The sequence below is a fragment of the Myotis myotis genome, unplaced genomic scaffold (assembly GCF_014108235.1).
Source record: "Myotis myotis isolate mMyoMyo1 unplaced genomic scaffold, mMyoMyo1.p scaffold_m19_p_5, whole genome shotgun sequence".
Classification (NCBI taxonomy): Eukaryota; Metazoa; Chordata; class Mammalia; order Chiroptera; family Vespertilionidae; genus Myotis; species Myotis myotis.
Window position 1 is genome coordinate 103,335,555 of NW_023416357.1, and position 26,088 is coordinate 103,361,642.

Sequence of the window (26,088 nt, forward strand, 5' to 3'; positions counted from 1 at the left end):
CCAATAGGCACACTCCATGCAGCACAAGCTGTACTTTATTCTTGAGGCCCCTGTCGGGCCCCTCGCACACACTCCCTGGGGAGCGGTCCCATGAACACCACTCACAGCTCTGTGTGGAACTTGAGGTTGCAGCCTGCCATCTTCTCAGCGTAGTGGGCATCAAAGCGCTCATTCTGGGCCACAGTGAACATGGTTTTCCAGTCCCCCGTGATGCCTGGGGAGGGAGGCGGGGTTGGAAGGAGGGAGGCTAGAGGTCCTGGCCAAAGCAGAGGCCCCAAGTGGCCCAGGGCCAGCTCTAGCCGCTGCTCCCGCCCTCCCTCCCCAGCGCCCCTCCTGGTGGGCACTCACCTTTCCTCATGAAGGCGGAAATGTTGTGGTCCATGAGCTCCACGGGTATGGTGCTGTAGTTAGCCATGGGGTTCTTCTTCATCTCCTTGAACGACGTGTGCCGCACAATGTGATCCACCGTCTCCTCTGACAGGGGGCGGCCCACGAACTCCAGAATCTTCTGAATCTCCCTTTTGGGGTTCTAGAGCAGCAGGGGGGCTCTTCAGTGGAGGCTTGGGTTGTGTGTTGAACAAACAAAAGGGAGGCCCCACCCTAACGTCATGGCCACTTCCGACCCTGCTCCGGGACTCTGGTCCTTTGTACTCTGGCACTCCTGGGGCAAAATTAATTGCCTTCTGCCCTGTGATCTGTTAAGAAGCTGTGTCTGGCTCCTTAGGGTGAGGGCTCGGACAGCCCTCTGTCATTACTGGGCCCAGGGAGAAGCAGTAGCAGTAAATGGGTGATCAGTGACTGCACTTGGCACTGACTCAGGCGCTAGGAGATAAGGGCTGTACGGAGTGTGCTGTCCAAGGGGCAGCGTAGAGAGGTGGGTCTAGGACCCGCGTAGGGTCTGCCATAGGGAAGCGGGGCTTAGAAGGTCTTGGGACTCGCCCCTGTGCAGGGAAGTGGTAGCGGGGTCTCACCTCCTGCATGTCCTCGTAGAAGAGGTAGAGAACAGGGTGGGTGCGCCTCAGCTCCCACCACTCCCGCACGTGCTGGTACCAGGACCCATAGGACACTGGGGAAAAGGGCAGGGGACACGGACAGAGGTTGGTATTCGTTCCAGCTTGCTGCCACTCAGCTCACCCCCTCCTTCCTCCAGAGTCAGGCCCACCTTCCCCAGCCATGAACTTCTCCAGGAAGCTCTCCCAGGTGCCGGGCTCAGGGTACAGCTTGGCCATGCGGTAAAAGTGGTAATAGGAGACGGCCACATCCTTGGCGTTCCGGGCAACATAGATCACCTGGAGAGGCAGAAGACACACCCCGCACCGCACCGTCACCGCACAGCACAGCAGGCACTAGAGCAGCCATGGGAAAACTACGGCCCGCGGGCCAGGTCCGGCCCGTTTGAAATGAATAAAACTAAAAAAAAAAAAAAAAAAAAAAAAGACCGTACCCTTTTATGTAATGATGTTTACTTTGAATTTATATTAGTTCACACAAACACTCCATCCATGCTTTTATTCTGGCCCTCCGGTCCAGTTTAAGAACCCATTGTGGCCCTCGAGTCAAAAAGTTTGCCCACCCCTGCTCTAGAGGTTCTTTAAGCATCACATTCCACCCTCACAGCCTCCCTGCAAGGGGGGTTCTCTCTTGGTCTGGCCAAGAGGGAAACAGGCCTAGAGGCTGCCTTGGGTGTGACTGAGCTGGGATTTGAAGCCTGCTCTGATGCCAGAGTCCTGGCTGGTTCCAGGAACTGTATTTTATACTCATCCAGTCTTCTCAGTGCCACTGTACCGATCTGGAACAAGGCGTGCAGAATTCCCTCCGGCCCCTCCTCCACAGGCCTGTGAGCACCGAGGCCTGCAAAGTCTCGCTGTCACTGGCCATCTGACCCACCGGAGCATGAGGTTGAGGACTTCTCCCCGTTTAAGATGAGACCTTCGTAGAAGATGGGGCCAAAGCTGGGTTGGCCCCAGCTGCCTTTTTCTCTAGCTTCCATTGCCACTCACCTTAATCTTCTGGTCCAGCAGGGCCTGTGGGAGCAGAGCCAGGGGCAAGTGTGTCTTGAGGAGCCGTGGGGCTGGTGTATCTTTCAGAACCTCCATACCTAAGCCATGGATAGGAAAGGTCCAGTGAGCTGGAGCCCGGGCCCTCCCTCCCTCCACCTCACTGGCCTCCAGCACCCCACCACACACCTGTGGGACACCCTGGACCCTTGAACTCAAGGAAGGGCACCCGGGTTAAGATGGGAGCCCTCTGACACTTCTCCAAGTCGCCATCCTGGTAGATCATGTCCAGGATCTCACTCACCCAGGTGGTGCCTGGAGAGAAAAATGGGAGGTAAGCGGGCTGAGGGCACACCCCTGCTGGCCCGAGGTGGGGACTGCAGCCCAGGAGAGGGGTGCGTGGTCCTCATCACCTACCAGATTTGGGGTAGGTGCTGATGAGCAGGTCATCGGGCCTGGGTTGTAAGCTCTGCAGTGGCCCAATTGCCTCTGCAAAGTACTTGATGAGAGGCACCCCCTTCACATACTTCAGTGGCGGGCGGGAGATGTCCTGGACCAGCTCCATGCTGCCGAGTCAGGGTGCGCACTGGGGCCGACCTCCCTTAACAACATCACAACAATGTCTTCTGTTTAATTGCTTTAAGGTAAGGAAACAGGCTGAGCAACTTGCCTACACTCAGAGCCAGTCAGTGCTGGGCCGGATTCCGGCCGGGTCTAACACAGTGGGGCCACAACTCTGGAGGCACCTTGGATTTACCCGCAGAACTTTTAAAAATCCCAATGCCTGCCCAGATAGAGTGGCTCACTGGTTGAGCATCTACCCATGAACCAGGAGGACAAGGTTCCATTCCCCGTCAAGGTACATCCCTGGGTTGCCAGCTCCATCCCCAGTAAGCGGCGTGCAAGAGTCAGTCAACCAATGATTCTCTCATCATTGATGCTTCTATCTCTCCCTCTCTGTCCTCGCTCTAAAATCAATTTAAAAAATATTTATTTTAAAATCCCAGTGCCTGGGTCACACCCCAAGTTAATTAAATTGCTCTGGATTCGACCCAGGTACCTGGGTTTTGGAAGCTGACCAGGAGATTCCAGTGTGCACTTGAGAAAACTCCTACTCTGGGGCCTGCCAAGTGTTTTCTTTCAGTACTTGCTGCTGCAGCTCTGGATCTGATCCCAGTGGGCTCCTCCCCATCCTTCCCTCCTTGAGCTCCCTAAGCCCTCACATACAGAAACCTCCCCAAAGCCAACTGGGCCTGTGACCCAACTTGCTCAACCACACTCCATCTTGGCTCATAGAGAAACACAGCTGTAGGGCACGGCTATAGGGTTAAGCCTTGGACTTACCTGTTGACAAAGCCACAAACAAGTCCCAGCTTAGAGGGCACAGCCCTCTTAGCATAATTAAGCTTGACCTGATGATGCTCCCTAGATCCTATCTGGGTAATGGGCTGCAGGACTTGGAGCAAGTGCTGCCAAAACAAGTGAAACTCACAAGAACATTGTAACTATGCAGAACACTACCTTGTTTACCTCTGGCTATAGAATAAAGGCTCAGCTTGCCGTCTGGATCTCTGTGTGGCCTCAGCCAGACACAGGAGATCCACTAGACCCAGCTTATTCTCTTTGTCTGTCTTTTCTTTAATCCCTAGCCGCCCCGCCTCAGGCTCACCGAACCCTTGGCTGCGCTGGCCCAGCACATGTGGCGCCCAACGCGGGGCCTGAGTTCAGGGGAGCTATGGTTGTCAGGTGAAAGGATGCTCCAGTGAAGCCCGTGCAGAAAACAAGAAGGAAAAGTAAGGAGCGAAGCTTAGTAATAACGAGGTGTCAAACATGGGAAATTCAGGGTCACAGGAAAAGGATTTATACGTGTCCATGCTTAAGGTTATGCTCCACGCAAGGGGCTGTTCTGTGAGGTATCAACAGCTTTTCGATTTGTTGGATTTTCTAAGTAAAACCTGCCCATGGTTTCCTGGGGAAGGAAACGTAAATGTAGAGAAATGGGAGAAGGCAGGAAAACAACTTAGAGATTATATAGTTGAAGGTTCCGGGAAAATTCCTCTTTCTACTTTCAGTCTGTGGTCCCTGATTCAGGACTACCTAGAGCCCACTCCTGAAAGGGAATGGATGAATGTGGCAGAGGAACTGAGACGGACAGTGGAAGGTTACCAGAAGCTTAATATTGTCGCAAAGGCTTGTCTCTCACCTGGAGACTACTTATTGTGGAAGTATTTTATTCGTGTTTGTGCCGACATTGGACCAGCCTACGTTCAAGGAGCTGCCTCATTAAAGGAGATGTTACTCGCTGGTCAGCAGAAAAGGAAAGGGGGATGCTTTAACTATGGCAAACTAGGGCATTTTGCTAAAAACTGTAATGCTAGAAATGGAAGTCAACAGGCTACAGGGAGTGAAAACAAGCAGCCTGGACTATGTCCAAGATGCAGGAAAAGAAAGCATTGGGCAAATGAATGCCGCTCCAAGACTGATGTTGATAACTCAATCACCCCCTAGGCAGGGAAACTTTAAGCAGGGCCAGCCCTGGCCCCACCAAACAGTAGGGGTCTTATCCTTAACCCCACTGCAGCCTTTCCAGCTGGCTCAGTAAATTGTTATCATGCCACCCCGGGAAGCACAGGATTGGCAAGTTCTTCCTGGGGTGATAGATCAGGACTCAGGCAATAGCAGAAAGAGCCAATCCTACTCTTAAAATGCAACTATAAAAACAAAAAAAGGGGGAGAAGAATGTTATGTGTTAAATTTTTTGAATTACAATGCAGAGAGTTGTACAGCGGCTGAAAGGCATCGGGCCTCCTGTACAATAGCCGCTGCTGGGTTAGCCTGGTGGAAGGATGCACAAACCAGACAAGAGTTTTACCAGATCTAGTAATGCTCTGGGGAAGAGGTTGTGTTTTGTATCTTCCAGAAGGAGCAGTGCAGCCAATTTGGGTACCAGAGCATTACATGTGTCACCACAATGGACCCAGAGAAGCTCCTTGTCCCATCATTCAAAAGACTGAGAGTTGCCCCGATGACAGCAATACAGAAAAGGAAGATGACGAAGACTATGCAAGGGATCGAGGTGCCAACATGGGGTCAGCTGAAGAAGTTAAGGACTGAGGCCCAGCAGATGGTAGAAAAGCAAGAAGTGGAAGCTACTCCCTTAACCATGTTCCTGGCTTTGTTGGCATTTGTTAGCTCCCAGTCTTGCACAGCCAACTCCAAGGACTCTGAGTAAATCAACAAAAGAAACTTTCATTTAGTAGAAAAATGTTACTGTAGTTTGATTTCTCTATTATTGCTGTGCTGCATTGGCATTATTTTGTTAATAGCCAGAGCTTTGTTCTTGATGTTTAAGTTTTAAAATGTTAACATGTCTGTGGTTTGGGTTTTGCATTGGCATTGTTTTGTTATTGTTTTAATAGCCAGAGTTTTGTTCTTGATGTTTAACTTTTTCATTATAGTAGCTTAAAAATAAATAAGGGTGAGATGTAGGAAGCGGCTATAGGGTTAAGCCTCAGACTGACCTGTTAGCAAAGCCACAAACAAGTCCCAGCTTAGAGGGCACGGCCCTCTTAGCATAATTAAGCTTGACTTTATAATGCTCCCTAGATCCTATCTGGGTGGCTAGTGGGCTGCAGGAAGTGTAGCAAGTGCTGTCCAAACAAGTGAAACTCACAAGAACATTATAACTATGGAGACCACTACCTTGTTTACCTCTGGCTACCTGGATCTCTCTATGTGGCCTCAGCCAGGCACAGAAGATCCACCTAGACCCAGCTTATTCTCTTTGTCTGTCTTTAATCCTTCGCCGCCCCCCCTCAGGCTCACCGAACCCTTGGCTGTGCTGTCCTGGCAAACACAGCCAATTGAGCAACAGCTTGTTTTGGGAGCCATTCTGGTGTGATGAGCAAAACGTGCCTCAGCAAAAGAGGGAAGAGGGAAGAGGGACGGGTTTCAGGCCAGACTGGAGTTGGTATCAGACTGAGCTGGGATTTCCATGGGGAAAGGGCAGGGTCAGATTGAGCTGGGATTCAGGGGAAAGGGCAGGGTCAGTACAGGCGGGAATGGAGAGATCAAGCAGTGAGAGCGAACAGTGCAGGGTGAGGGAGGTCTGGCCCAGCCCACCATATGCTAGCACTCACCAGACCTCTCCAGACCTTGGCCTTGTGGCTCTCTGTTGTGCCGTCACATAGGTGAGTGCAGAACTGCAGAGAGCTGCAGGTTTTATAAGTCCAAACTGGGAGGGATTTGGAGCCACCACTGGGCCTTGGCTGTCTTACAGGAATGGGTGGGGTTTGGGATGGGGTTTGGGGTGGGAGGGCCCCTCTCGCTACCCTCATTAGCACCCCCGCTGAAGCCAAGATTAGACTAGCCTGAAAACCCAAGATGTGTGTTCAGTGTGTAGAAAATAAAAGACAGAAGCAACACCAAAGGGCCTAATATTTTGGTTTTTTGAGCTGTAATCCCAGCTTCTGGCTTGTACTCCAAACTCCAGCTCTGCAGGAGCCAACAGCTTTTTCTAATAAACGTGATCTCCAGAGGACAGAGGAGTGGAGGGGAAAGGTGGCCCCAGGCCAGTCTAAGGACCAAAGGTTCAGGTCAGGGGCAGCCCACAGGCAACAGGCAGCCCAGGCTGGAGTGATGTGGGTGGGTGGGTGGGTGACGGGGCTTGGGGCAGGGCACTGCTCAGCAGGCTCTCCTTGAGGCAGCATAGGATGGGAAAGAGCAAGAACACTGGAGGCTCATAACCCTCAGAGTGACCCCATTCCACGGTTCCCGTGGACCTCACTTGGGTGATGGGAGAACAGCCCCCAGAAGGTGCTTGTCTTCCCTTGGGTTAGAAGTGGGCTTGTCCTTTGTCCTTACTGTTTGGATTAAAGTCCAAAGTCCATCTGGGCAATGGAGGCCGGTGAGCTCTGAGTCAGGATGTGAGTCTCCAGGCCATCAAGAATGTGACCTCAGCCCAGCAGGTGTGGCTCAGAGGTTGAGCGTCGACCCAAGAACTAGGTCAGGGTTCAATTCCCAGTCAGGACACATGCCTGGGTTGTGGGCTCAATCCCCACTAGGGGCCCTGCAGGAGGCAGCCCATCAATGATTCTCTCTCATCATTGCTATTTCTCTTTCTCCCTTCCTTCTCTGAAATCAATAAAAATGTATTTTTTAAAAAATCAAAAGGAACTGTGATCTCAGAGGCAGGCCAGGAGAAAGCTGAGGCAGAAGGGCCTCCAGCAGAGGAGAGGCTGGTCCATCTGGGGTCAGTGGCCCCTCCCGCAGCCTCTCATCTCCTCGGGCCCCAGTGACTGGCAGGGCCTTTGCCCCCTAACTCCACACACACCCCAGCAAATACCGGAAGATGCCCTTAACTCAGACTTTTTATTGTACTCAAGTAAAAACTGCCCAGACACGAAGGCAGTGGCACGGGTAAGGAATGGGTGGAGGGCTGGGGGTGCTGAGGGTCAGATCTCCAGCATGTCTGTCCAGTGTTCCTGTGGAGACAAGAAGTGTGGTCAGAGGCAGCCCAGGGGATAGGCTGGGGCAGGGTCCAAAACACCTCTCACCTCTTCTAATTCCAAGTTCTCCTCTTCCTCCTCGGAGCCCATCCGGCACAGCCGGATCAGGTCTCCCCACAGCAGTGAGTTCTTGCAGCTACCGAGGGGTGCAGTTGGTAGGAGACAGTCAGATCACAAGACTCCTTCAGCCTAGGCCCTGGGTGCCAAGATGAGGACTCAGATGCCCTGGGCCTAGGCAGTGTCTTCACAGAGGTAAACCGGGCTGGGGGAGGGATGCTGGACTCACCCAGGGCATCGGCCCTCTAGGGGCAGAAGCTGCCCGGGCTCCTCCTGCAGGAACTCATCTGCCAGGCAGGTCATGTGGGCCCTTAGGGAGCAGCCAGGGTGGGGGCAACACAGGGGGCCTTCTTCATCCTGTCCGAGGGAGCAGGCAGGGAAGGGAGAAAATGGGGAGTAGTGATGTAACTAAAACTCAGAGAATTTCTATGGACCAGACACTGTTCCAGGGGCTTTACATCACCTATGAGGCACATACTACTCCTATCGGTATAATATAGATGAGGACACAGGTATGGAGGAGTTATAAAGCTTGCTCACGGGGACTAAGCTGGCCAATTCTCTCTGAGTATTAGCAGTGATTCTACAACAGCACGGCCACTGCAGCTAGACCTAGAGTTCCTTACAGGCTAAGTGATCTCCGTGGCTAATCTCTGAGTGGCAAGTACAGTCACGTGCCGAGTCAACGATTTGGTCAAGGACCCACATAGGTGACGTACGTCTAGCAAATAGCCTAGATGTGTAGTAGGCTACACCATCTAGGTGTGTGTAAGTGCACTCTGTGATGTTCACACCGTAAAATTGTCTAAAGACACATCTCTCAGAATGTATTCCCCTAGGTTAGCGGCATTAAGGTATGCAGTTCACTTACATTTAATGTGAGTGAAAGTCAGACCTGTATCTCAGTTAATATACTAAATATTTATTTACCACCTGCTCTGTATCACACCGTTCTACAGTACTAAATAAGAACCACCCTTGTGGAGTATAGTATGGGGGGGAGGGGGGTGAGACTGATAATAAAATAAAATAATAGTTGACCCCTGAAGAACACAGGTTTGAACGGGGTGGTCCATTTACACACAGATTTTTTCCCCCAATACACAGTGGGCCCTCCATATCCCTGGGTTTTGCATCTGCAGATTCAACCAACCACAGATTACAAAACAGTATTTTTGGTCCAGGGCTGGGAATCCACAGATGCAGAGGGCTGGCTGTTTGCACTGTTCTATACCATTTTATATAAGAGACTTGAAAATCCAAGGAGGTGGGAAGGTCCTGGAAACAATCCCCAATGGATACCGAAGGGGGGCTGTTGGGGGAAGTAAAAAGTTATATGTGGCTTTTTGACTGCATGGTTTCAGCACCCCTAATCCTCATATTGTTCAAGTCAACTGTACATGATGTTAGGCAATAAGTGTTAAGCCTTTAAAAAAAAAAAAAAAAAAAAAAAAGGAGCCCTGACGGTGTGACTCCGTTGGCTGAGCATTGTCCCTGCACCCAGAGGCTGCTGTTTGGATTCTGGTCATGGCACATGCCTGGGTTACCAGGTTGATTCCCACTAGGGGGCGTGCAGGAAGCAGCCTATGAATGTTTCTCCCTCTCCCTTTTTCTCTAAAATCAATACAAACATATTTTTAAAAAAGGAAAGCAGTACCAAGAAAGTTGCAATTGGAGAGAGAGCCAAGGAAGACCTCACGGAAAAGAGGTGGCATTTCATCAAGACCGAAGGTCTAGGGAAGAACTTTCCAGTGAAAGAAAGGCAAAGGTCCGGACAGGATTGGCCGCAAGTACTATGGTCCCCATTTTAGAGATGGAAGCAAGGCGGGCAAAGGCTGTCGGTGGGCTGCGCCATCCTCCAGTAGACAGCCTGGTCCTCAGTCATCTGAACGCCAGACCTGCCCCAGGTGGAGCCTCTCACCTGAAGCGCGCGCCCGCACAGGGTGCAGGGGGCCTCCGCGTCCTGGTCCGGCTCCGGCTCGGTGTCAGCAAAGGGACGGGCCGGACGCTTGGGGGCCAGCATCCGCGGTGGCGGAGGCCCGAAGGCTACCGGCACGTGAGGCGGGGGTGGCAGGCAGAGGTCCTGGCGGAAGTCGGCGCGCAGCCAGCGCAGGGTGAGCGGGAGGCGCGCCCAGGGCGGCGCGCGCAGCATGTGCGCCAGCACCCGCAGGTGGAACGCGAAGGCGGCCTCGCTGCGCAGGCGTGGTGCCACGTGCGCCAGGCGGCGCGAGGCCTGCGGGTGCTGCCAGGCCCACTCGAACTGCGGGCGGGAGGGAGGGCTTCAGGGCCGCCCCGGGAGGGCCCCGCGCCCCAGCCCATCTTCCTGCCGCCCCGTCTCCTTCCTTACCCGAAGGGCGGCCACGGCGGAAGGGAAGCCGTGCACTATGAGCACCATCTCCCTGGGGAAGAGAACGAGGCCGTGGCCCGTGAGAAGCCCCCGCCCCCACCCCACCCTGCTCCACCCGTGTCAAGCCCAATCCCCTCGCCACGGGTCGCCTTCAGTCCTGCCAGAGAGTGGAGTCCTCACCGCGGGCGTCAAGCCTCGTCCACGAGGCGCTGCCCTCCTTAGAGGCCCGCCCCTCGCACCTGCCTCCCCGGCTCCGCCCCCGGTCACAGGGGCTTAACTGCCTTCCCAGGTTCTATCTTCCAGCCCAGCCTGGCTCACCCATCCCTGTCGCGGGACCACGCCTAAACCATCAGTCCCCTTCCTAACATCCTAGTCCCACAGGCTCCTCCTCCCCAAGGCCCCTCCCCGGCCACAGGCCCACCCACCTCACCAGCCACCCCAAGGCCCGGCTCTCCGCGCCACACCGGCCCCGCCCACTGTCACTGACTCTGCCCCGGGCCCGCCGCCTCCCTGAAGCCCTCCTCTTGCGTGACCACCCCTCTTACCAGGGCCCGCGCCCGCTGGTCCGCCAGGCCCCGCCTTTTCTGCGGCCTCCGTTGTGCTGCTGCACCCGACGAGCCGGGTTAACGGTGAACCCCACGTAGACGCGGCCCCGGTGCCGAGGGTTCAGGCAATAGAGCAGGTAGACGCCGAAGAAGCACCCGGGCCTCGCCGCGCCCCCCTCGGGACCCATCAGGACGTGGGGGTTGGTTGCTGTGGCCTCTGAGTCGGGGAGGGTTGGGTTGCCAGGGCCGCCATACACTAGTCTGGGGAAAACCCCTGGTGGCGGCTGCAGCAGCGCGGGTTCGGGCACCCTCTCCCGGCTGGAGCCGCGGAACCTCGGGCGGCGGCACCAATGAGCGTCGGCGGGGGCGGAGCCCGGCCTGCGCAGGCTCTGATTGGCTGCCGGGCGGGCGGCAGGCGCGGAACGCGGGCGGTTGGAAACTGGGTTTCCGTGAGGGCGGAAGTGCTGGGCGCACGGACGCCTCAGTAAGGGCGGAAGTAGAGGCCTCAGCAGAAGTGGCAGCAGTGAGGGTGGAAGCAGCGCGACCCGCGTGGGATCGGGGGTTCTGCCCGCGCCGGGCCGCCCACGCCGGCCGCCATGGAACTCAGCGCGGAGCACCTGCGGGAGAAGCTGCGGCGGGACCTGCAGGCAGAGCACGTGGTGAGCGGCGCGGCCCGGACCTGCCCGGCGAGGGCAAAAGGCTTCTGGGTGGGCGGCTTGGCACCATCCTCATGATTCTGCCCCTTAGGAGGTGGAGGACACGACTCCCAACCGTTGCGCGTCCAGCTTCCGAGTCCTGGTGGTGTCGGCCAAGTTCGAGGGGAAGCCGCTGCTCCAGAGACACCGGTGAGGCCCGAGGCCCGGGAACCCCTCTCTCAGCGCTGTCCCGGCCCCACGGCCCCGGCCCCACGGCCCCCCGGGACCCCGCAACCCAACTCCCTGGCCCGGCAATGCGGCCCAGCCCTGTGGGCTACAGCCCCAAGGACTTCGCCTTCTCGGCCCCCGCTCGGGGTATTGAGGCTTAGGCCCTCTACCTCTCCTGTCCCAGGTCCTGGGCGCCACAACTTGGGGACACCTCCAGCCTTCTGGGTCAACCTAGCTTCGAGGACCGACTTAGGCTCGCGGTTTCCTAACAACGTCTCTCCCGCAGGCTGGTGAACGCGTGTCTAGCAGAAGAGCTCCCGCATATCCATGCCTTTGAGCAGAAAACCCTGACCCCAGAGCAGTGGGCCCGTGAGCGTGAGCGGCAGAAATAAGAGACCAGCACCTGCACAGCCATTAAATTATGAATCGGGGCCAGCTTCTGTGTTGGTGTGTTGTGTGTGGGAGGGGCACTGAGGCTGTCTAGAGCCTGGCTTCTCCCTGCCCTGACATTCTTCGTTGTCTCCTCATTGTTTTAACTTGGGCAAGTCCCTCTCCGCCCAAAGGCCTCTGTGTCCCCACTTTTAAAGTGAAAGTTCAATCCTTGAAATCCCTTTCAGGACAGGCCTCACAGGCCTTTTCTGTAATGCTTCGAAGAGTCCTACTAACCAACCACCTATTTGTGGACAATTGCTGGGTGTTCCTGCCCTCTGCCAGCCTTCAAGATGCAGAGATGAGCCCTGGCTGGTGTGTTTCGGTGGTTAGAGCATGGGCCTGCAAACCAGTGGGTCCTGGGTTCAATTCCCGATCAAGGGCATGTATTTGGGTTGCAGGTTTTTTTTTTTTAATATATTTTATTGATTTTTTACAGAGAGGAAGAGAGAGAGATAGAGAGTCAGAAACATCGATGAGAGAGAAACATCGACCAGCCGCCTCCTGCACATCCCCCACCGGGGATGTGCCCGCAACCCAGGTACATGCCCTTGACCGGAATCGAACCTGGGACCTTTCAGTCCGCAGGCCGACGCTCTATCCACTGAGCCAAACCGGTTTCGGCTGGGTTGCAGGTTTGATCCCCACCCCGGTCTGGGTTCAGGAGGCAACTAATCGATGTGTTTCTCTTACATCTATGTCCCTTTCTTCCCTCCCCTGAGCCCTTCCACTCTCTAATCAATGACCAAAAAATCCTTGGGTGAAGATTAACAAAAATGCACAGATGAGAAAGTGCTCGGAGTTTCAGGGTGCTGGCCAATTTAACAAACCTTTCCCTCTCACCAACATCACCCCAATGTCAGAAGCATAATAGAGGATTCCACACTTCCCCTGCAGGTTCCCACAGGGACATGGTACCCCAGCAAGGGCTCTTCAGCAACTGGGATGCTGATGTTTTCTGACTCACTGGAGAAGGTCCAATGACCTTTTAGCCCTGGGCTTGGTGTGGCCAGACCCCCTTGAGAAGACCATGTGGTTTTCTTTTTTCTTTAATAGTTTTATTGATTTTAGAGAGGAAGGGAGAGAGAAACATCAATGATGAGAAAGAATCATTGATCCATTGCCTCCTACACGTCCCCTCCCCCCACTGGGGATCGAGCCCACAACCTGGACATGTGCCCTGACTGGGAATAAAACCGTGACCTCCTGGTTCGTAGGTCAACACTCAACCACTGAGCCACACTGGCCAGGCACCATGTCGTTTTCAAGAATGGAGGTGTGGGCAGAGGATATGAATAGGGGTAGAACAGGAAAATAAGGCCAACCAGAGCCACTAAATAGGGACAGGTGATGCCTCTAGTATCAGCTTGAACACAAGTACCAGGATTGGTAAGGCCTTGCACGTGAAGTCCCTGAGACCTAGTGGGGCCAGGGCTCTTTGGGAATATGGATTACAGATTTCAGCCATTCCACCCACTCTGTTCCCCTGTGTTTTCAAGGCCAGTGTCTTGGCCCCTAAATTATCTCCCCTCCTCCTCCACCCCCATCTCCTTCTCTTGTTCTTGAGAATGGGTTGGAAACCTGGAAGTCGGGGTGATGCCAGGTGAACCCTTCTGGGTTCCCAGATTCTTTCCTGAGCTGTTTTTCAATTCTCCCGGGCCAGGAGGACAGCCAGTGACAAGCCATTCAGAAGGGCCTGTCCCCATTGTACAGGAGAGGCTCAGAGAAGGCACCTCACCTTCCATAGGCCCAGAGTTCAGATTTCTGGATTCTGTCACACCCCTGATTGGGTCCACCACTGTGTTCACAGGATTGTGGGATCCCTCCCCAATTTATTGGAAAGAAGTAACGGCTTGCTTAGAGGGTGAGACCAAAATGGGCAGACAGGGACAATCTTACGGCTGCCTCACTGCTCTGCCCAGGTGGTTTTCTCTGGCATGCTGAAGAGGGAGAAGGGGCAGCAGATGGGCACCGAGTCCTCACTGCCCCTGTGTGGTATGAACCAAACTGCTGTGGCCAGGATACCTACTCCTCATAGCCTGTGTCCCAACTCAGGGGTCACCTGCTAAGGTGGGTGTCAAACCCACTCCCAAGCCCCCACTTGATGGAGCCTGACAGGTTATTCAGGTCCCTGCCTCACAGGCCAGGCCCAGGCGAGACCCACAGTAAGGGCTCGAGAGGCAGCAGCCCTGCGCAGGAAGGCTCCAAACTAGGCAGGGAGACAAGTCATGACTCAGGACCTGCCCTTCAACTGCTCGGTGCCTCAGTTTCCTCGCCTGTAAACTAGGGTTGGGCCTGGGCTTTAGTTCTAAGCTTTCTCCTTACAAAAGGACCCCTCGGGCCTACAGTTTGAAAGAGGTCCTGTAGGAGCTCGTTGTTTCGTTTCCCCACAAGCAACAGTGATGTTAGTGCGTTACATGTAACCTGATGTGGTTAACTAGAAAAGGCAGCTTTGGGGTAAACGTGGGAGTTACTGAAGCCCCGGGCTAGGGCCTTGAGTAGCTCACACCTGCCAGCTGCAAAACACCCCCAAACCACACCAGAATGGGCTGCTCCCCCCACCAGACCTGTGGTTTACTCCAGAGCATTTGGAAGCATCCCTCGGCCCCTGCCATGGGCCAGTCCCATCAAGGCTTCTGAGGGGGGAGTTCAGACTCAGCACTCAGGCACACAGTCATCAGAGTCTGAGAGGTACCAGAAAATAAAGCCATTTTATTTTATCTGCCACTGTGGCCTAAGGAGTGGGAGGAAAGGGGGGGCGGGGGAGGCGATGCGGTGGGCCCCAGCTGAAGGCCCCGGAGTCTCTACTTGGCCAGGACTGTCTCCTCCAGCCTATCCAAGCGCTTCTGGAGCTCCTGCACCGTGGCCTGGAGCTTCCTCACCTCCTCCTCCAGCCGGGACACGACGTCCTGGAGGATCCAGCGCTGTGTTAGGCCCGCTCCACCCTGGACTCCCCTTACCCTGGCCGAGAGCCCCAGAGCTTGGGCCCTCTGTCTCTCAGCCAGTTGCTGCCCAGAGAGCTGCAGGCCTACAAGCCTGAAAGCTGCATTCTGAGGCCTCAGGATTACCCACTGGCAGCCCCTCCCTACCCTGTCTTCCCATCCTGACTCCAGCCTCCCATCCGCCTCTCACCGAGCTTGGAGTGCCACTGGCCTCTGGTGCTGTCTTCCTGCGCCCAGTGTCCAGGCCCCGGTTGACCCTCAGCTCCCGGCTCTTTGAGGGCACGTAGCCATCCTTGAGGGAAATGAGGAGGGGCCCAGCATCCCGACCCCCCAGCCACTCCTCGGCCGTGAGGGCAGCGTCAGGCCCTGCAGTGGGCGGATACAGGTCCTCCTGGAACAGGTCCGACTGTGGGCAAGACCAAGGCTGGTTAAGAGCGTGCTTAGGCCACACCACCACCCTGCAGCTCTGCAAGGTGTGCCCAGCCCAGAGCCCAGGGAGGGTATGGCATCACCTTTCTAGGCACTGTCATGGCGATGGGCTCACACTTGCGCTCATGCAGCTTGTAGAACCTGTGGAAACAGGAAGGTGAGCAGCGCCCGCAGCACAGCTGGGCTGAGACTGAAGGTCAGCCTGAGATCAGCGCTGCCCAAGGAGCATGCTCAGGTCAGGGTCAGGGAACAGTCACCTGGCGATCTCACACTTGTTCACCTCCAGGCCGCGTTTGGGCATGTAGCCCATGCCACGCTGGGACTCCTTGGAGCTGAACATGGAGAGATAGTGCAGGAACGGGGCCTCGGAAGTGATCTCGAAGTACCGGATGGAGCTGTCACCCTGCGGGCGGAGGGTGCGAGGGGAGATCAGCACCGACAGGGGCCTGCAGCCGTGCTCCTTCCCGGCCCCTCTGCCCACCTCCCTCCCCTGGCCCCCGCCCCACTGGGCCACCTTGCCACAGAGGTAGACGATGTTGGTGTCGGGGTCAAAGAAGGGCAGCAGGACGCCGCTGCTCGTGTCCAGCTCCTGCAGGGACAGCGGCTCCTCCAGCTGCTTCTGTAGAGACGGGTGGGAGAGAACAATGAGCTGGGCCACGTCAGGCCCCGGGCGGAGCCCTTCACTGGGCAGTCACCGGGTGGGGGTGACCCTTACAGACCAACCAGTGGAAACCCCCATCGCAGGCGGGGAAACGGGCCGTGGTCATAGGGCGTGGGCTTGGCAAGGCCGGGACTAAGCCTCCAGATTGTCTGCGCTCACCGTGTCCCACAGCGCCACCTGCCGCTCGCTCATGCGGCTGAAGCCCGTGGTCAGGATCTTCCCGTCAGACACGAACACGGCTCGCACCGGCCGGGTCCCCTCGTGAGGACGGTCCTTCTCCTGGGAGGGAAGGGATGTGGTCGGCCAGGCAGGGGCAAGAGAGGACCGCATCTAGCACCCCGGTTGTGGTGGGTAGGAGGGGTGAAGGTCCCTGGGTCAAGGGTCACACAGTTCATTGCAACTCACAGCTACGACAGTGCCTTTGCGGGGCTCGATGAGGCGCACGCGCTTGTCGCGGCACGAGGTGCAGATGAGGGCGCCGTCCCGGCTCCAGTCCACGCTGTAGATGGTGTCCGGGTGCACATCCGCGCCCAGGGTCAGCACTGCCGCCCCGGTGCCCACGTCCCACACCAGGATCACGTTGTCACAACCTGGGCAATGCCCCCCGTGTCAGAGCCATGAGCCGCCCCCTCGCTGTCAGAGGCCAGACCCCCCCCCGCCCCTCCCCCCAGGCACCTGCACTGAGCAACACATTCTGGGCTGTGGGGTGCCAGGCAATGATGCCCACGCGCTTGGTGTGGCCCTCCAGGGTGACGACAGGCTCCCGCATGGGCAGCACCAGGCCCCCATCGGGGATCTCCCATACCTGCAGAGAAGGGGCGCGTGAGTTGGGCACTCCACATGTCAGATCCTGACCTGGGGCCCCCTCCTCACCGGTAACCCCACCACCACTCACCATGACTGTGCAATCTTCTGAGCCACTGGCAATGACGTTGTCATTGTGCGGGCACCAGGCGATGTCCAGCACGGGGGCTGTGTGGCCACAGACCGTGGGCACATTCTTGTCCACGCGTCCAGTCTAGAGGGCACAGCAGGGCCTCAGGGAGGTGCTTTTGCCCTCCAAGCCCAATCCAACCTCCCCACAGCCCTTCAGAGAGGCACAGAGGGCAAGGCCGCAGGAGCCCGGGAGGCGGAGCAGGCCAAGGGCGGCAGGAGTTGGTCTCCTGTTTGCCCGAGGCCAGAGTTGTCAGGGCAACTCAGAAGGGCCGGCCTGCAGGGCCACAGGAAGCACAGTTTGGGGTGTGGGGCTGGTCCTGCCTGCTGTCAGATCCTGGCAGATTCCTCCACCTCTATCTCAGTTTCTCATTTGTGCCCTGAGGGCCCCCGCCCCTACCCCACATCCCTGAGTGAGGCTTCCAGGCACACAGGCCAAGGCCGGGGACAGGGGTGGGGAAGGGGGCGTCCATTGCATTGGGCTGAGCGTTCCCCAGGCAAGTGTGTGAGAATGGTGGGGCTGTGGGCATGGGCCCTTCTAGGAGAGGGACCGGGAAGTCTGTCATAACGGCCCCCAGACAGGAGCAGAGGTTTGGAAATGGCCACTTCCGGGGACAGCTGTGCAGAAGGGCTTCCTGCGTGAAGAGCAGGCCCGGCTCTCACCCTGACAACCACTTCCTCTTCTCTTTGCTTCCATCGGCCCTTTTTTGGTAACAACTTAGGGCCCATCTCCCCTTCCTGCGTCACCCGCTAGAGCACAGCAGTGTGCTGGGAGTCGGGGTCAGCAGACAGCAGGGCGGGGGACAGGAGAGGGCCCTCTATATCATCCCTGCCCGGGGGCTGGGGCCTGAACTTGCTGGGTCCCCAAGGGCTCTGACAGGCCCAGACATGGAGTGCCCCCAACTCTAAGAGCACTGCTGGGCCTGCCCAGACCCCAGCCCATCCCTCTCTGTGCTCCTGAGGGGAGAAGGCCCCAGGCTGAGACTTGGGAGACCCTGTCTCAGGACTCACTGTCTGATCCTTCTCATGCTGTCTCCCCTCTGAGACTCAATTTCCATTCCTTTTTTAAAATATATTTTTATTGATTTCAGAGAGGAAGGGAGAGGGAAAAACATCAATGATGAGAGAGAACCATTGATTGGCTGCTTTCTGCACACCCCCTACTGGGATTGAGCCCCAACTCGGGCATGTGCCCTTGACTGGAATCCAACTTGGGACCCTTCAGTCCACAGGCCGACGTTCTATCCACTGAGCCAAACCAGCCAGGGCTCAATTTCCATTTAAGAGCTGGCAAAAGCTTAAAGCTCATTTAGCCCAGCTCAGTTTTATTGATGACAACACTGTGGCCCAGGGAAGCTTGGTGACCGTCACCTAATCAGGACCACTCAGGGGGCCACTGGATGGCCAGATGCTCACCTTGCCCAGGGGCAGCACCAAGAAGGCCCCTCCTCCGCTGGCTTCACAGATCAGGGCCACAAACTTGGGGTTGACAGCGCAGAAGCCACTGTCCCAGGTGGTCTGTGACACGCGTACATCCTCATAGCACTGATCGGCCTTGGCCGGTTGTCCAAACACGTGGCGGAACTTGCTGGAGCGGACCACCTGGCGGCTCATTCTGGGGGAGGCAGGAGAGGGGGGGCGGGGGGAGACAGAGGTTGAGAACTTTTCTCCCTTCAGGCCAACTGTGACCTACAGTCCCTGTCTCCCCCAGGAACCCTCAGCCTGACATTTAAGGTCACAGCTAACTTCCCCAGCAGCAACATCCGGGACTCCCCGCCCTGGCTCTGGGTAACTGACATCCTGCTACCCTCGCACTTCAGCTTCTGCACCCCTCTCCCAGCTAACCTGCAAGGCCCACCTTCTCCACACCCCTCGGCTCTTGCTTCTGCAGCCCCGAGCCAGGGCCTTGCAGCAGAGCCGGCTGGGGGCAGCACCTACTGCGCTTTGTCAGGGACTGGCTGATGGACAGAGCTGCTCTCCCATGGCTCACACGGGGGGCTCCAGGGCAGACAGTATGGAGAGGGTTTTTCTCTCAGCCTCAGCATCCAGCCCGCACGCCCCTCACACCCACAGGGGGAGCCTCCTCGCCTCCTGGCACAGCGTGGACACACGGAGGGACTAGCACAGGGGCCTGCCCAGGAGCCAGCTCTCTGCTCTCCGGTGTCAGGATGGCTTCCCCAGCAGGTCTCTGGGCACCACAAATGGGCAGATGGCCTGTGTCTGGGTTTCTCCTCCTCCCACTCCTCTGCCTCGCGCCTCCACTTCAGCAGGTGCCCCGAGTGCCATCTCCCCCGCACCCCTCCAAACACACACACACACACACACGCACACGCGCACACACGCACACACGCACACTGGAACTCCACACAAGAAGGGAGAGGCGGCCGACTTCTCTGAGGTCCAGCTGGGATGGTTTCCCCCGTTGTCTGGGCAGAGAGCAAGTGAAGCGGAGGGGACCGCCTCTGGCTCCCCAGGTACCAGAATGGGGTTCCTGGGGAGGATGGGGGCCGTGCTGCCTGGTGGGAGGGCCTCTAGCTGCTCCCCAGCTTCTCCAGGTGCCCCACTCTGGGCCTGGTCCTTCTCTGCGGCTCCAGCGCCCTCGCCCACCCCGTGCCTCCCCGGAGGCTGTAGTGCGCAGCGTGCCTGAGGGTGTGAGAAGCAGGCTGGGGCAGGGGGGTCAGTCCAGGTGAGAAGCCTGGGTTTGGGGAGCAGGAACCCCCAAACCGGAGGTTGGAGGACAGGAAGCCATCGCCCCACCCTGCCTCCTCCCCCACCGCAGGTACCAGGCCCAGAACCCGCGGAAAGGGGAACTTGGTCTTTTCTTGTTTTGCTCGCAACCCCTTCCTGTCTCCCAGCTCAGAGCAGCTGCTCGCTCACCCCACCCTGCCCCCACCCCACCCAAAGGCTCCCTTTCTGGGGAGAGCCGGGGCCCCCCACGTGTCCTGACCCCCCACGTCCATCTCGGCCGCCGTGGCCCCTCGCCCTCGCCTCCCCGCGGAGCTCCGGGGCCACAGATGGACCCTCCCACGCGCACCCACGCCCGCAGGCGCGTCCCTCCCGCAGGGCTCGGTCCCCATCTCGGCGCCAGCGCCCAGTCCGTCCGCCCCCGCAGCGGCGGTGCCAGGCGCCCGCCGCCCCACAGGTGGCCGGGACCGCGATGCCCAGTCCCTCCCGGGACAGGCCCGCAGGCTTACCTGCTGCGGAGACCTCCCCGGTGGAGGCGGGCGAGAGGGAGGAGGAAGCGCTGGGGGAGCCGGAGACGGCCCGCTGAGGATGCTCTTGTCAAGACAATGAATGAGAAGCCGGGCCGCCCGCCTCCTTAGGGTGGCAGCGCCCCTTTGGGCGGAGCTCCGGCAGGACCCGGCCCTTCCCTCCGCGAGCGCCGCCCCGCCCGCCGCGCCCGCCCGCGCCCGTCGCTGCCAGCTCCCAGCCTGACAAGCTCATCCGCACTTTTTAATGTCAAAATGCACAGACACCCCGCTCCTTCCCCGCCTTCAGCCTTCTCCCGGCCGCCTCGCCGGCCCTCCCTTTGTGCGGGCCCCACGCCCAGCCCGCCACCCCGGCTGCCTCTCCCCGCCGCGGGGACCAGCGGAGCCCGGCCGAGGAGGGGGCCCTGCGCCCACCTGCGCCGGAGGCCCGGCTTGTCCAGGCTCCTGCGCTTACAAATGGGTGGCCCTGCAGGAGCCCCTGAGCCTCGGCTCTCATGTCTCCGTGGACGAGCACTCTGCTCTGCCTGCCCGGGGGGTGGGGGGGGGGATGAAATAATTTGGCACAGGAGCCCCTCCTTGTGCAGGGCTAACCGGTGAAGAGCCGCTCCTGCCCCAGGGGGCGCTCAGGCTACTGGAAGGAGAGGAGCAACTAGCCCCAAGGGAGCCAGGCGGGCAGAAGCCTGGACTTCAGACTCAGAGGGAGGAGGCCTTGTCCCATTCTTGGCCTCAGAGGCCACGTCCCGAGGGCAAGGAAGGCCTGCTCCCGCATCAGAGGCTTCATGAGTTTGACTCCACTGTCACACCTGCTGAGTGACCTTGGGCAGGTTGCCTAACCTCTCTGAGCCTCAATTTCTCCCTCTATAACAGAGTAATACTCACCTCATGAGATCACGGGGACAGGAAGCCTTATGCGTCCCATGTGGAGTGGGCAAGTGCTTACTAAATGTTCCTCTTATCACTATTGCTGTGTACAGGGTATTGGACCAGGAGCTGCAAGGACGAGAAAGAGCCAACAGGCCTGACGACAGAAGGTCTTGCAGGCCGAGGGGCAGCCTGAGCAGAGGTCCCAGAACATGAATGTCAGGGGATGGATTCAAATCCTGCCGCCGCCACTGACGGGCTTTTTTTCACTAGTATAATGTTTTGAGATTCATCCATGTTACTGCATGTCCGATAGGAATTTTTATTTTACCTAAGCACAATACCATTATGTCATAGACAAATATACCTTAAAAAATTAGTGATGATTTCTTCACATCATCTAATACCCAAGTCATGTGCAAATTTCCATGATTGCCTAAAAAAAGAATCCAGTGGTCAATCTTAACATCACCAAAAGTAGGACAACCTGACATTATGTGCCTCTGATAAAATGATGCAATAAGTATGTAATAGTACCTTTTAGTGTTATTACCAAAATCACTATCATAAGCATCATCTTGAATGTAACCAAGCCTCTAGATCTAACTACTGGTTTATAGTGAATAAGGAAGATAGAAGGACACGTTAAATAATACCACAAGGAAGCAATTAGCTAAATCTAGAATGTGGGAAATGTTATAGGACAAATGACCTAGCGTCAACAAATAAATGGCATTAAGAGAAAAAGGGGGAGATATTAAAAGAGTTTAACAAATATATCAACCACTGTGAGGTGTAAACCTTCTTTGGATTCTTATTTAAACAAATCAACTGTAAAAGGAGATTTTTTTTTTTTTAAAGAATTTTTGTGAGTTTATTTGAGTCAAACTGTCGACACATGCCGGGAAGCAGAACCTCAACGAATTGAGATAGTGCTCAGATTTTTTAAAATATATATATTTTATTGATTTTTTACAGAGAGGAAGGGGGAGGGATAGCGTTAGAAACATCTATGAGAGAGAAACATCGATCAGCTGCCTCCTGCACACCCCCCACTGGGGATGTGCCCGCAACTACATGCCCTTGACCGGAATCGAACCCGGGACCCTTCACTCCGCAGGCTGATGCTCTATCCACTGAGCCAAGCCGGTTAAGGCTAAAAGGAGATTTTAAAAATTAAGATTATCACTTACAACCAAGAGTCCTAGCCCCTCGGTGCTGCACTAACATTCCATCACTAAAGAATCTTAAAAGCCCTACGAGGCATTTTATCGTCCCTTTTCACAGCCAGCAACATCGAGGCTCAGAGGAGAAAAACAACCTACCCCAGGTTCAACTACAAGTCTGCCTGCCTCTGAAACCCTGAGTCCATTCGGGGGTCCAGGTGACCTCTTGAAGCCGAGGTGTGCACAAAGGCGGAGAGCAGCGGAGGCAGGAGGGCGATCGGGGGCTGAAGCCTCGTAGACAGTCCATAGATGTTAGTGGACTGGATGGATGATGTTACGTGTAAACTGCGTCTTGAATAGGAGTTTGCCGGGCAGAGAGGGGAGGGGAAAGGGAGAAAAGTAATTCAGATAAAGGCCACGACTGGAGCCCCACGTGCTTGGCATGAAGGAGGACGGGATCGAGCTGGAAGACCAGCAGGAGGCAGATCATGAGAGGCCGCAGCCTGTGTCTTCCTTTTTTCTTTCTTTCTTTTTCTTTTTTTTTATAGAGAGAGGGGAAGGGAGGGGGAGAGACAGAGAGAGAAACATTGATTGGTTGCCTCCTGCAGGTGCCCAACCAGAGGCCGGGGGATTGAGCCTGCATCTGAGGTAAGTGACCAGAATCAAACCCGAGACCCTTCAAGTCCTCAGGGCAACACTCTAACCACTGAGCAAACGGCTCGGCAGCCTGTGTCTTCTGAAGGGGTTTGCTCCCATAGGCAAGGAGCAGCCCACACAAGTCTCTAAGTAAAGAGGTGTTAGGGTCTCAGTGCAAGAGGTTACAGGCCTTCTCTCAGCTGTGATCTTCCATCCAACTGCAGGCTCGCCCTGACCCACACTCAGGAAGCAATCCCAGGCTTAAGCAGGAGGCACCGAGGATGCCATGTCCCCAGGCTCAGGCCTCAGTCAATCATATGAGCCACTGCTCACTAGCCATCTACCTCGGGCTGCCTTCCTCACTTTTATGAGATGATCATGGCTTCTATTTTATGGAGAAAAGAGATGAGAACGCTTTCAACCCCTCTTCTCCCACCAGCAATAGCATCCCCTCTAAACAGCCATTCACTTTCATCACAGAGGAGGTGTTCTCCTTGGGCCCATCGCCCTTTCCTCCTCCTTGGACACATCCCTTCCCACCTCCTCAGTGAGCGCGCTCCGTCACGTGCCCTTTACCTGTACTGCCAGCTTCTCCTCGCCACAGACCCTCTCTCTTCTGTATATAAAAGCAAGCTTCAAGCCTAACTAATGGACACAGACAGCAGGGGGCTGAGGGCATGAGTTGGGGAGGTCGGGGGGGGGGGGGGGGGAGGAGGGGGGCGGTTATGGTGGGATAAGGACACATATGTAATGCCTTAATAAAAAATAATATAAAATAAAATAAAAATAAAAGCAAGCTTCAGCCCCCTTTGTCTTGGGAGAGCCTCCCTCAATGTGGCAACCTCAAACCACTTCCCTCTCGCACTCTTGCCGTTCACAATCGTTTTTCACAATCGTTTCTCGAAAGAGCTGTTTACACGCCCTCCACTTCCGCGTTTCCTACTTACTCTTCCGCCTACATGAGTCTGGCCCCTGCTCCTTCCCCTCCACGCAGACTTGCCCCCGCAAGGCCACCCATCACCTCCTGAGCAGTGCCCGGAAGAGCACGTTTTGGTGATAATCTGATGCTACTGCCTGCTCGCCCTCCGGAGCCATTCCTTCCTTCGGCATCTGGGCCCCGCTCCTCTCCTTTGCCCTGCAGCTCGCTCGCTCTCGATTCCCTGCTGAGCGTCCTCTCTCTGCTTCACACGCTTTGTGCGGGGAGCTCCCCAGGACTCCACCCAGACTCCCCACACCACCCCACCCGCATCCCAGCTTTAACTACACACTTTGACGGCCCTACTCTGAACTGCGGCCCAGATCTGCTCCCATTCCTCCCTCGTTCTGACTGCCAACTGTATGGCTCCACCTGCATGTCCCTTTAGCACCTCGGGAGGGCCTCGCAGAGAAGGAAGTCTTGACCTTGAATCTCTCCCTTCCTCTCTCCGTGCCCACCAGCACTGCCTGAGCTGTGTTGCTTGGACCACTGGCTCCCTGACTTTCCTCTCGTTCATCTTTTATGGCGTCTCTAGAGTCGCCTTCTGGTCTTACTAGGGCGACCTTACAAAACCCGACCAGCTCCCGCAGGAGGAAGTTGAAACTCCCATGGCACGGTGTGCAAAGCCCCTGATGATCCTCCCCCAGCCACCCGTCGGGCCTTGCTGCTCCTTCCCCAGCGCACCAAGCGCCCTCACTCCTCTGGCGCCGAGGCTGAGCCCTCGGATGTGTACAGGGGAAGGGGAGAGGTGGGTGTTGCGGCCACCTGTTGTGGAGAAAGCCGCTCTGAAACAGTGACTTAAATGGACAACCACTCCATTATCTCTCATTATCATCTCACGGGACGAGGCAGGTACACGAGTAGTTGATGTGGGCAGATGAATTATAACGGGAACTGCATTTGGTGGTCATGCAGAATGTGGGCCTTGTGTAGCTAAACCTGGTTTTCCAAGATGTTACAAATATGGATTTTTTATATGAAAGTTCCAGATCTTTCAATGTTGCAACTAATTTTAAAGTTTCTAAAAATGTTATATGAGCAAAACTAAATATGTCATTGGTTTGGACGTCTTTTTTCTGATCCACAATTTTTTGGACTCCGTTGTTTGCCCTCAGCACAGGCTCAAAATTTCTTACCCCTTTTTTGCTACCACACTCTTGCACCCGCTACTTATCCTTTAAGATCCAGGTCAAAATTTCCTTGTCTGTGAAGTCTCCCCTGACACCCCCTCCCCCACAGCCAGTCCTTAAATGGTTTCTTTTCTCCCCGGTGCTGGTGGCCCCTGCTGCGTCCCTCTATCCAGGAATCAGCGCCCTGGAGAGTAATTGTTTACAGTCCAGCTCCTCCACAGACGGAGTTTAATGTCCCCAGCACAGGGCCCAGCACTTGGTGTTCAATAAACATAAATACTTCTTCCTTTCCACCAACACTGCTAAGCACCCACCAGCTCTTATACGTTCTGCCTTCACCATTTTCTTTCCTGGCTCCTGCATCCTCTGTCCCCACAGCCTTACCTGAGTCCAGCTCCTCCTACTTCTGCCCAGAATGATCCCACACCCTGCTAACCAGTCTCCCCAACTCGTCTCCTCCACTGCCCCAATCCCTGTCCCTCAGCCAGGCTCCTCCCTAATGCACAGATCTGACCACGTCAGCCCCATTTCAAGATTCCTCTTTATTCCTCAGAATAAAATCCAAACTCCGTGAACGGCATTGGTGGGTCTAGGACAGCGATGGCGAACCTATGACACGCGTGTCAGAGGTGACACACGAACTCATTTTTTTGGTTGATTTTTCTTGGTTAAATGGCATTTAAACATATAAAATAAATATCAAAAATATAAGTCTTTGTTTTACTATGGTTGCAAATATCAAAAAATTTCTATGTGTGACACGGCACCAGAGTTAAGTTAGGGTTTTTCAAAATGCTGACACGCCGAGCTCAAAAGGTTGGCCATCACTGGCCTAGGACTTGTGCCTGTCCAGCACAGCTGGTCCAGGTTGAAAGCAGGGACAATCCATGCGTGTTTTCTTTCGGGAGCCATTTCTGTCAGCATGTGGGGAAAACCTTCCTGAGAACGAAGTCAAGGAAAACCAAGTGGGAGTGCGGAATGGGGAGAGAGAGAGCGGAGACTGAGTCCATGGCCTTGTTGAGCTCCGTGATCTAGTTGTGCATGAAGCCAGGTCCGCCCCAGGCTTGCCCAGCTCTCAGAGCCACGGTGAGATGAATAGCCTGCTGGGTAGTCTCAGAGGCCCGTCTGACTGACCTGAAAAGCAGAATTGATATGCATGTAAAGCAAAGGACATTCAGCAAAGAAGGCCTCAGCTTGATTTATTCCCACCGTGCTGCATTTTCAGAACACTAGACTCCCCACGGATCGACTTCCATTTTGGGGTTGACACACCAAGCTCACCACACATGACCTCAGGGAGAACTTTATCCCAAAGTCTTGTCAGCCCCAGCTAGGTCTCTCCAAATGATACTGCTCCCTCCTGCAGCCTCCCTTGGGGACATCAGTGCTAGAAGGGCTCT

General features: G+C 55.9%; 4 protein-coding genes across 7 annotated transcripts; 1 reads left to right on the forward strand and 3 right to left on the reverse strand.

The window, feature by feature from the left end:
* Positions 1-17: 17 nt before the first annotated feature.
* SULT1A3 (sulfotransferase family 1A member 3) lies at positions 18-6,263 on the reverse strand. The gene is made up of 8 exons (XM_036307737.1): positions 6,137-6,263; positions 2,415-2,598; positions 2,187-2,312; positions 2,001-2,098; positions 1,163-1,289; positions 972-1,066; positions 349-529; positions 18-214 (listed from the first exon to the last, which is right to left on the reverse strand). The coding sequence occupies exons 2-8, from the start codon at positions 2,560-2,562 to the stop codon at positions 102-104; spliced, it is 888 nt and encodes a 295-aa protein (XP_036163630.1). The 5' UTR covers positions 2,563-2,598; positions 6,137-6,263; the 3' UTR covers positions 18-101.
* Positions 6,264-7,159: 896 nt separating this feature from the next.
* SLX1A (SLX1 homolog A, structure-specific endonuclease subunit) lies at positions 7,160-10,797 on the reverse strand. 2 transcript variants are annotated; one of them, XR_004967331.1, is made up of 6 exons: positions 10,454-10,797; positions 9,909-9,960; positions 9,483-9,821; positions 7,791-7,918; positions 7,553-7,700; positions 7,160-7,480 (listed from the first exon to the last, which is right to left on the reverse strand). XR_004967331.1 is itself a non-coding variant. In XM_036307743.1 (6 exons), exons 1-6 carry the CDS (start codon positions 10,639-10,641, stop codon positions 7,451-7,453), a joined length of 825 nt encoding a protein of 274 aa, XP_036163636.1. In that variant the 5' UTR covers positions 10,642-10,794; the 3' UTR covers positions 7,160-7,450. The 2 variants fall into 2 exon arrangements, 1 of the variants encoding a protein (XP_036163636.1); XM_036307743.1 differs by having other exon boundaries at positions 7,553-7,640; positions 10,454-10,794.
* Positions 10,798-10,905: 108 nt separating this feature from the next.
* On the forward strand, positions 10,906-11,751 carry BOLA2B (bolA family member 2B). Its single transcript, XM_036307745.1, has 3 exons — positions 10,906-11,112; positions 11,201-11,298; positions 11,603-11,751. The coding sequence occupies exons 1-3, from the start codon at positions 11,050-11,052 to the stop codon at positions 11,706-11,708; spliced, it is 267 nt and encodes an 88-aa protein (XP_036163638.1). The 5' UTR covers positions 10,906-11,049; the 3' UTR covers positions 11,709-11,751.
* Positions 11,752-14,437: 2,686 nt separating this feature from the next.
* CORO1A (coronin 1A) lies at positions 14,438-20,059 on the reverse strand. 3 transcript variants are annotated; one of them, XM_036310026.1, is made up of 11 exons: positions 19,905-20,059; positions 18,127-18,325; positions 16,673-16,795; positions 16,453-16,582; positions 16,183-16,367; positions 15,937-16,056; positions 15,631-15,735; positions 15,374-15,519; positions 15,200-15,257; positions 14,878-15,093; positions 14,438-14,654 (listed from the first exon to the last, which is right to left on the reverse strand). In XM_036310026.1, exons 2-11 carry the CDS (start codon positions 18,322-18,324, stop codon positions 14,550-14,552), a joined length of 1,386 nt encoding a protein of 461 aa, XP_036165919.1. In that variant the 5' UTR covers position 18,325; positions 19,905-20,059; the 3' UTR covers positions 14,438-14,549. The 3 variants fall into 3 exon arrangements, with proteins under 3 accessions (XP_036165919.1, XP_036165921.1, XP_036165920.1); XM_036310028.1 differs by lacking the exon at positions 19,905-20,059 and adding an exon at positions 19,100-19,552; XM_036310027.1 differs by lacking the exon at positions 19,905-20,059 and adding an exon at positions 19,064-19,552.
* Positions 20,060-26,088: the final 6,029 nt, after the last annotated feature.